At 41.4% G+C, this 10,032-nt stretch overlaps 1 protein-coding gene across 1 annotated transcript in view; it reads right to left on the minus strand.

Moving 5' to 3' along the window:
* The window catches only part of LOC122760238 (pleckstrin homology domain-containing family A member 7-like), a 72,167-nt gene that overhangs the window by 61,675 nt on the left and 460 nt on the right, over window positions 1-10,032 (minus strand). The window contains exons 2-6 of the mRNA XM_044015320.1: window positions 9,669-9,733; window positions 9,191-9,258; window positions 2,450-2,684; window positions 2,201-2,277; window positions 2,037-2,094 (exon numbers count right to left, since the gene is read on the minus strand). Coding sequence (XP_043871255.1) covers window positions 2,037-2,094; window positions 2,201-2,277; window positions 2,450-2,684; window positions 9,191-9,258; window positions 9,669-9,724 — 494 coding nt within the window. The 5' untranslated portion in view covers window positions 9,725-9,733. The remainder of the gene's footprint in view (window positions 1-2,036; window positions 2,095-2,200; window positions 2,278-2,449; window positions 2,685-9,190; window positions 9,259-9,668; window positions 9,734-10,032) is intronic.

The raw sequence follows: 10,032 nt of genomic DNA on the forward strand, positions 1-10,032 counted from the left end.
ATTTTAGCACTGTGCAATGTATTTGTAGTAATGATTAAGTACATAGACGAAAAAACCTGGGTCAGACCTGCAGGAGAGGAAATCTTGGGGCAAAGACACAACAAATCATCCCACTATTCCTATTAAATTCATAACAATGTAATATTAGGGTTTGTCAACGTCTCCATCTAACCCAATCTGAGCAGTGACCTCATCTGACCTCAGTGATAGTTACAGCCATGACTGACTCAGTGGCAGAGAATGCGAAGACACATTGGTTTAAATCTTTAAATTTCTTCTACACTTCAAAAAAGAAAAAAAACCTCGTCCTAGATAAGTGTTGAAATCTCGACGTCAAGCGCGCTGCTCCCAATTTAGCTTCCCTTCACAAGCTTCAATGGATTTTCCAAACACAAACGAATGTTGACGTTGAAGTAACTGCGAGATACGGAGCTCGAAGCAGATGTTGTTTGTCATCCTTTCATTCATTCAGACGAAAGGTGAGCGGTGACGGTGGCTGAGCGTAAGCTTTCAAATCATCACGTGGAGCTTTTGTTCACTTATTCTATACTTTTATTTTATGTGTTGCTTTTATCCACTATTTCACCGTTACTGTTAACACTTTTATGTTTTTGTCTGTCTGTCTGTTTGAAAGCGGCATGATTTTGATTTTACTGAATTAGAATGTTAATTAAAGATTAGATTTTGTAGTGTTTGGGACATTCTCACTGAAACAATTACACACGAGTGTATTGTGTAATTATGGGGTGAACATTAAAATCAAAACAAACTTCACACTTTGCTCTTTGACTTTGGGAATTCTTGTCCTCGCTGCCTCAGTAATCCAATCAAGCAATATATCTCTGTCACCACACGGTCACACCCCTCTCTTGTAACCTTTACAGTCTCTCTCCCTCCCTCTCTCTCTCTCTCAAACACACACACACACACATCAAGGCTGGACACCTAATGGAGAGAGTAGAGGTCCTGCATGGAGGATGTGAGGAGAATTTTAATGGCCTTCCTCCTGTCCTGCCATAGGCAGCGCCACTTCTTCCCGTTCACAACGTGGGCAGGGATAATTGCTCTCCCCTATCAGATGGGACCACCGTGTGTTCATCCATATGTTGACACGCTGCTGTGTCATTAGTCACGCGGCACACATGCCCATTTCTTCACAGACGCCATGTGAACAGTGCGGTGTTTGACAGCAGCTACCACACGAGTCCGAACTGGAGCAATGTGCACACATTACTTAAGCAACTGGGCATGGGACAATATGAAAATGTCCTGTCATGATTCTCCTGACCACGATCCGGCCTAATGTCCATAATCCATCCTCATTTGGTCGATAACAGGTGTTACTTATGAGGGATGGGAATAGCCAAAGACACCACAGTATCACAATACTTGAGTCACAATACGATATTGTCACGATCATATTGCGATATATTCAAACAACAGCTCTAGTGAGAGTGAACACTTGGCACCATCTAGTGATTAGTTTTATGCTAATCCACAAAAATTTTAATTTATTTTGTAACATCAGTTGAAATATTATATGTCACAAAAATCTATACTTGGTGTCTCAAGGGGCGATATAACTCAAAATATTGCGATATTTCACCGTGTCGATCTATTACTAATGTTTTTGAAAACAAACTAATCCTACAAAAGAGTTACCCACATTAGAAAATGTTGTAATTTTACTAAAACAAGCTACTAACATTAAAAAAAACACTTATAACACTTATATTCAAAATAAAGTTAGAAAACATCTTATGTTACCACTCATAAACAGGATTATTATGACTAAATACTAATCCTGTGATGACTAAAAAGATGGTGGCTCCCCCTTGTGGCCCTTTCAAAGTAAATCACTAGAACTGTGTGTGAGCATGTTCAAGTCAAAAGTTATCTGAACTATTGACAATTGCTTTCATTCACAATTATCTTAAAACGTTGTCTTTTGCTGTTCATATCGCGATAATATCGTGTATCCTTACATCCAGCTGTGACGAGACTTAAACGCAACAGTGTAGTGAAGAGCCACTCACTTGATGAAGTAGCTGGCTCCTTCGTCCGTGAAACCCTCTTCCCATCCTCTTGGCAAATCTGCAACACGGACAACAACACGCAGAGTGACTACACACACAAACACACACACACACACACACACTGCAGCAAAACGTCCTCCCCGTGTCCTGCAAAAACCGCGTACCTGACCGTATCATGTGTCCGGAGTTAACCGGTTCCCCAGTGCGCGGATGGAGCCAAGTGGTGCTTTGAGTCTGATCACTGCAACACACACACACACACAGGCAGACGAGAGAGAGAGACAGACAGACAGAGAGAGAGAGAGAGACAGACACCTGTTACTGTGCGATAATAAGAGAGAAAAACACTCACGGAAATCCTTCACACTCGGTAAGTATCGGACTCGGTAAGTATCGCGATCACAGCCACTCACTTAATAAAGAAGACGCGGCCATCTCTGCAAACTCCGTACGACCAGTGGTCAGGTAGAGTGTCCCGTCCGAGAGGTGCCGCCATGATCTGTCCTCTGTAGCTGCCGGGCTTGTTTGTCCCCCCTCTCCCTCTCCCTCTCCCTCTCTCTCTCTTCCTCCTCTCTCTTCCTCTCTCTCCAGTCCGCAGACTTTTCCAGGGAGCACACATAACACCACCACCACCGCTAGGGCTCCACGCTTTTTTTTCATTTTAAAGGGGAAGAAAACCACAGTGAGTGGACAGCAGCAGCAGCAGCAGGAGGAGGAGGAGGTGGAGGAGGAAGGAGGCTGTCTGCACAACACCACTCTCTTCTGTTTGACCTGATGAAAACAAAGCAACCTGTTTCCACACCACACTGTGGATTATTGTGAAGCCCACCCTAACCACTGCAGTGGATCCAGGACAATGATCTATGTCAGGCCTCAAATGAGGTTACTAAGGTTACAGAGCACAACTCTCTCTCTATATATACTCTGTAACCTTGTTTTAAAAAGTGCTACATAAATCATTTGTACATTACAATAAAGTATATTGCCCTTTTTTTACAATCAATCGTCCTGGAAAATGTAAATGTATGTTTCCATGTCCATATTTCCCAAACATTTTAAATAGTATTTTTTCCCAAAAATAAATAATCAATTGTAAATAAATGATATGTATTGCTGCAGCTCTATAAACTGTGAATATACAGTAAATCCTGAAAGACCAGGGCGCCACTGTTTTTGGACAAACTTTATTTCTACATGGCAAGTGTCTTTTTTTTCTCTCTCGTGCATGAGCGATAGAACGATTAAATAAGATTAAACAAGAAACGTTCATTTACAGGCTTACAAGAAGAGAAGAGACGACTATGTCTGTCTCAGGCACTCGATTTAATCCAGTTTTTCGCGCCTTTGTCACAAGGAACGTCTACAACATGCGTCGTCATTAAATAACCAGAGGAGCCGGTGAGAAACGAGACTGAGGTCAGACGACACAAAGCAGTTCCTGGGTCAACACTCAGCAGTAGGTGAGATTTTGGCTACATTTTAACCCAGAGAGTGCATGAGTGTAAACTGCAGGTGCTTGGTCTGTGTGTGTGTGTGTGTGTGAGTCATGAAGACCACAAAGTGGGTCACGTAAAAGTTAAACCAAATCATTTCCTACACTTTTAAAAACACTTCAGACTGTGTTGCTTTGACTCAAGGGTTCTGGTCTGCATTCTCAGATCTGTTTTTGACTATTTTCAGTTGAACTATAGCCATGAAGTTGCATTTGTTTGTCATCAGTCTGCAACTCCCTTAATATTTATTTAACCTTTATTTAACCAGGAAAATCCCATTGAGATTAAGAACCTCTTTGTCAAGGGGAAAAAAACACTCGACAGTTACACATTTACAAGGAAGAGGATTAGGGCCACACAGGAAAAAAATATTTGAGTTCTGACTTTATTCTCAGAATTTCTCACTTTAAACTCAGAATTTCTCACTTTATTCTCAGAATTCCGACTTTAAACTCAGAATTCTGACTTTGAACTCCGAATTCTGATTTTAAACTCAGAATATCTGACTTTATTCTTAGAATTCTGACTTTAAACTCAGAATTTCTGACTTTATTCTCAGAATTCTGAATTTAAACCCAGAATTCTGAATTCAAACCCAGAATTCTGACTTTGAACCCCCGAATTCTGACTGCAAACTCAGAATTTCTGACTTTATTCTCAGAATTCTGACTTTAAACTCAGAATTCTGACTTTGAACTCTGAATTCTGACTTTGAACTCTGAATTTTTGACTTTATTCTCAAAATTCTGACTTTATTCTCAGAATTCCGACTTTAAACTAAGAATTTCTGACTTTATTCTCAGAATTCTGACTTTAAACTCAGAATTTCTGACTTTATTCTCAGAATTCTGAACAGAAAACAAATCAAGGAATCCAGATTCAATTTACAAGCACATCATGAAGTGCACATTGTGGAGTCAGCCTCAAGAATTCTCCGTTTGGATTTGAAAACGCTCGACGAAATGAACGCAGGTCGTTTCCAGTCTTTCTGCAACATATTCCGTGCAAAAGGTGCAGAATGGACAAAAATCCTTTTATACCAGTTCGGTACGAGCATATGGAACAGAAAGCAACAAAAAGTACGGATCAGCACTTCTTTGTGAAATTAAGGTACAGATGTAAGGATTTTTTCCCCTTGGTAAAATGAAGGTCAAATAAATAAAACCAAAAAATTCACTTTTGATATATGTGTAAGAGGAGAAAACAGCCCATAATACACCATACACTGGACTCAATTTAAGAAAAAAACATAATTGACTGGACTGTGACTGGAAGTAATTACAACGGGCACAAACTGCAACAAGCTCTGGATACAGCTGTCAATGTCAGTGTGTGTGTGTGTGTGTCTGTGCATAAATTGTTCTGGAAGCTTTAGATGCCGTTTATCAGCCTCACATCACCTTCACTGCAGTCACACTTTGAGGACAGAGAGCGTCTCTGGCCATGACACGTTACAATAATGACTACACTGCATCAAACAAGACCTGCCCAATTCGCCAGCGCTGCCCATAAATTCCACTCGGCCCGTGTGAGGACGGATGACATTTAAAGTCACACATTATCATTAACATGATGACGGCCCATATAACCTTATCTGTACCCCAGTGTAGACACGAGGCGAGGCCTTACGTTCCCCAGCATGAGCCGTAGCTTACTTCTGTGTGCTGGCAGAGAGCAACAAACATCTGTTATAAATATTTGATCCGTGATTTCCTCTCTGGAAGAAGCTTTGTTGAAACGTTCTCCAGCGGTTTACGGCCCTGTTCTTCAAAGGCAGCGCGAGATAAAACACTTCCTCTCAGAAACGATTACGAGCGCAGCTGTCCAAGGCACAGAAATCTCTCCACATCTCATCTCCTGGACAGAAAAAGTCAAGGGATAAACCTCTGCTTTGCTTTGTTTCTGACCTTGTGACCTCTGTGACTTTGCACTTGTGTGTAGGAGCACAATAAGAATAGAATACTAAAAAGCCTTGATTGTCCTTGACAATGACATTGGTGGATTCTTCTGAAAACTGGTACAATAACAAAGATTTTAATATAAGACTAAAAAAAATAAATGAACAAATAAAGTGCTCAATGCACATGCAAGAGCCCCAGCCGCTGTCACGTCGTGCCATGAGGAATTACTAAGGTGAAATTGACAAGTGACAAATTAAAGGATAAATAAGAGGAGACATGAATAAATAACCAACGTGTGTGCTTTAACAAAGGGCAAAGTGGCATGAAGAGAGTCACAGTTACCGGATCTAATCTCGTTTGAAAGCTTAAAGGTGACATGTCAGCAGTGTCCTACAGCAGCGCCGATCTCTCCGGGGGAGCAAATAATGAATTTAGGCTCATGGGCTTGGCCACAGGACATCGAATTTATACAGTGTATGATTGATTTTCCTCTTATTCCACCCACATCTGGGTTTCACCTTAAAGGAAAACAGATAAGTGTTAGCAGATTCAGAGGAATCGTGTGTGTGTGTGTGTGTGCGCGGGTTTCCTCCCACAGTGCACAAACATGCAGAGGTTAAACGGACACTCTAAATTGACGCAGAGTGAATGGTCGTTCGTCTCTGTGTGTGTTGGCCCTGCGATGGACTGGTGACATGTCCATAGCGGAGCCAGCTGGACCTGCAACTCTCATGTGGAAGATAAAGCGCTCGGCAGTTGATTAAATAAACACTCTGTTTATCGGAGCCTTGGTTTGATCACCACCTTTGTGCATCGCAACCTTGAATTTCCACTCATACTGTAGTCTTCCACACAACTTAGCTGCTCCTAAAACATTTGTGCTCGTCTCTCTCTATGAATTCAAGAATTATCTGTCTGTCCGTGTAGCCGCCATCGCCCGATGTCATGGCAACAGTTAGTGTTGCTTTGATGTGTCACTGTGCCCTCCATGTGATGTGTGATGCCAGTTGAAGCCAATACAATAACAGACAGGCTGACTTTCATCTTCTTCATCTTTTCTGTGGACAACAAAGTTTAATAATTCCTTTGAAGGAAAATGTGACATCACACATGATAAAAGGAGGGAAATGTCTATAATGCAAGGGACGTCCTCTTGAGCTTTGACGAACTTCAAACTGTGACTAAGGACTTCACAGCATTAGTCGTGTCAGTGTAGAAGAAGGAACATCTGTCTGTCTGTCTGTTAATTCGCAAAACTGCAACAGATAAACCGATAAACGACAAACTGCGCATGTCCGAAGACGGCCGTGCTAATAAAGAGAGGATACGCAAGGTAACGTGCCACGATTCTGAGATGTGGATCCTGACATCATCTCTAACATTCACCACTCTCTCGCTCCAATCCTTGTCACGTGACGGACATCTCCCTTTACACCGGGGGAGGGCAAACTTTTTGGTTCACGTCGGTCATGTAACCGAGAGTTAGTGGTGGCTAACCGAGAGTAGCCACCGCTTCCCACTCACGCGTTTATACCCCATCAGAACCAGAACCAGAACGGTCTGTTACAGTAATAACACAGCGTAGCCCGGGCTCAAGTCAATGTGTCACTGTGCCTAATGCGCCACCTGGTGGAATGTCAGGCATTGCAGGTCAAGGTCAAACGCATGCAGTCATAATTATGATCTAATTTGGGCAGTTCTGAGCCGTAGTTCCCTGCTTTACACCATATTTAGGATTTATGGACCACATTGGGTGTTTATTTTTTCTCTCGCCAATATCTGATGTAGTTATTTTGGCCGGTATCAGACTGACACCACTACTGAATACTTAAAAACAAGCTTGTTTTATATACCTGCAAGATGGAGGCTGCCGTCTGTCCAAACGGATTAAAACCAGCCATAAAGTGCGTTTCACATTTTGAGGTGGAAGATGAAGGCCACCCTCGTTTTCTGACGCACTCAGGGAATGGAGGGGCGAGCGAAGGAGCCCTCGTCTGTTTGTTACATTCTGCAGTCTCAACATGAATTCTTAAACAGCGAAACTTTATTGTGCTGCATTGTGGGCGAAGGAGAGCGATCCGGCAGATCCGTTAATTTAACCACGTAATCAAGCCTTTTTAAATGTGTAGTATGACGTGCAGCATACCACACAATTATAAGCCTCGTCCAGTCTGCAAAGTGAAGCTCAGTGTAGTGGAACTCTGTAAATACTGCAGTGTAATCATCAGCTATCCCAACTCAATTACTCTTATTTGACCTTGCTATGATTTATTATCAGCCCACCACCATTCACAACATACCCATCCACTCATTCATACTAATTTGCACACGCGAGTACACACATTATATATATGCGCAGTCCAGTGAAGCTGCAGTATGGGCTCTGCTGCTGCTGCTGCTGCTGCTGCTGCTGCTGCTGCTGCTGCTGCTGCTGCTCATTCCTGCCTCTCAGCTGCCAGAGGTTCACAATGCAGCAAGGTGACTCAATGTTATTGTCTTCTCCTCAGAGAGAGAGAAGGAGAGAGGGAGGGAGGTTCCTCCTGCTGAATCACGACTTACTAAAGAAGAGCAGATTATCTTGTTTTCCTCGGATTCTGTGCTTACAACTTTTCGGCTCCTAATCTCTCTGGAAGACGTCCACATCCGAAAAAGCCATTACATATTTTCTGAAATGTCCCATTAATCCCAGCAGAGCACAGTGAGTGTGTACATGTGTCTGGATTAGAACACCAAACACACACTGTCTGTGAGGATTACACCGTCTCCTCTTCATTGCGCCAAAGTGTTTAATCATCACAATAGTTGTCGAGTAAAATGAAGTGCTGATCTCCCCATCTGCTCCACCTCCCTCTCCCTTTTCCCATGTTGTGATTATGATCTAATATAAAGATGAATTACCTTCCCCAACCACTGAAGTAGAACTACACTGACACCTACAGAGCAGGGATGTTGTCTTTAGTCCAACGCCAATTGATCTATATAAAAATTAGATTAATTGTCTTGTTGCACCTGCTCATAAATAGCTCATAAAAACCATTGTTTTTTTATACAGCACTCATCATTTCAGTACACAGAGCCAATGGTTTTACAACTCCCTGTTTTACAATTTATCCTTTTATACAAGCCGGTCCAAGCAGCCGTTTAGTATGTTATGACGGCAATAGAGTGTCTCGTATGAACAAAATTTACACTTTTATTATTATGTTTTTGTGATTACCTGTCTTTATATTCATAGTTACCTCTCAATTTGTATTACAGTCGGTTTTAATTGTGCACTCATCAACTTCTGTGCCTTGGAACATTTGACTACTGAAGTAAAGTCCTGACCAGACAGTAAAATGCCCTCAACCATATCATAACAGCACTCTCTACTGGAGAAAACAAGACATTGTTGAAATAAATATAATTTACAAGGGCAGAGTTGTAGCCTTTCAGCGTCCATCCACATGTCTGTAGCTGTGAATATAATTAACAATTGCACCTAATTATAGGAATATTAGTAATACAATGTCCCTCCCAACTAATTGCATGGTTTAAATGCTACCACCATGATAATTACATTATATGATTATTATAACGTAGATCTAATTCTGCACATCTTCAAACGACCACAACCAAGAATGTCAACCCACACTGACGTAAACAACAGAATTGATTATCTCAATAATACTGTTATCAATGTCAGAATGCCAAATATTATTTTGCAATATGTGTATTATTCCACAAAATTATTATTTTTTTTGATGTCCATTGTTTTTACCTGAAAGACGCGTGGAACTTTTCTTTTCCGTTGTTTGTTCCCCCTTCGTCCATCTCTGCTGTGATACACTAGGGAAAAAGAAGTGACTTTTTCATTCCTTATGTTTTTTTTTGCTGTAGGGTCCTAATTTTGTTGTGTTTCTTGTTATTCAACACAGCAAGCATGTGATTCCACCAGTTAGAGCAACACATCAAAATATTTCTTACTACCAATAAACATGAACGCACGGATGCAGATCCAGACAGAACTTGAGCAGTTGTGTGATGCTTTTATGTCAATATGGGCAAAAATCTTAAGAGGAATATTTGAATTATTTGTTGCAATGTGTTCCAAATTGTGGTTGGTGTATCATTAAAATGTAAACAACAAAATTACAGACTGTATTTAATTTAGTTTTCCCACTAGAACAAATAACGTAAGGTATATTTAATTAATTTGTTAAGTATGTGATTTTTTTATAGCACTTTCTGTGGCTCACCTGCAATACCTCGAAGGTCCACCAGTGGGCCACCACCACATTCTCACATTCTCCATCAGGGAGGCCTACAGCAGGTAGTCAAATAAATTCATAATACATTTAAATGTAAAATAAATGACATATATTAGTCAAAACACACTGTAAAAACACCGGAAACCGCTTTTCAATCTCTACCGTTTGTTTGTTTGCCCTGTGTGTTTGCGCTTCCTTTAAATGGTTGCTAACGATACGTTCGGGAGGAGAGTCGGGTCTCAAAGGTCCCGCCCTCCAGCTCAGTCGTCGTCTCGCCACGTACTGTGCGATGCAACGCAACTTGCTGGTTCATTTGACAGACAGCTGAGCTGACCATTGCGGTTAGCGCCTC

The sequence above is a fragment of the Solea senegalensis genome, unplaced genomic scaffold (genome assembly GCF_019176455.1).
Source record: "Solea senegalensis isolate Sse05_10M unplaced genomic scaffold, IFAPA_SoseM_1 scf7180000013253, whole genome shotgun sequence".
In the NCBI taxonomy this organism is placed as follows: Eukaryota; Metazoa; Chordata; class Actinopteri; order Pleuronectiformes; family Soleidae; genus Solea; species Solea senegalensis.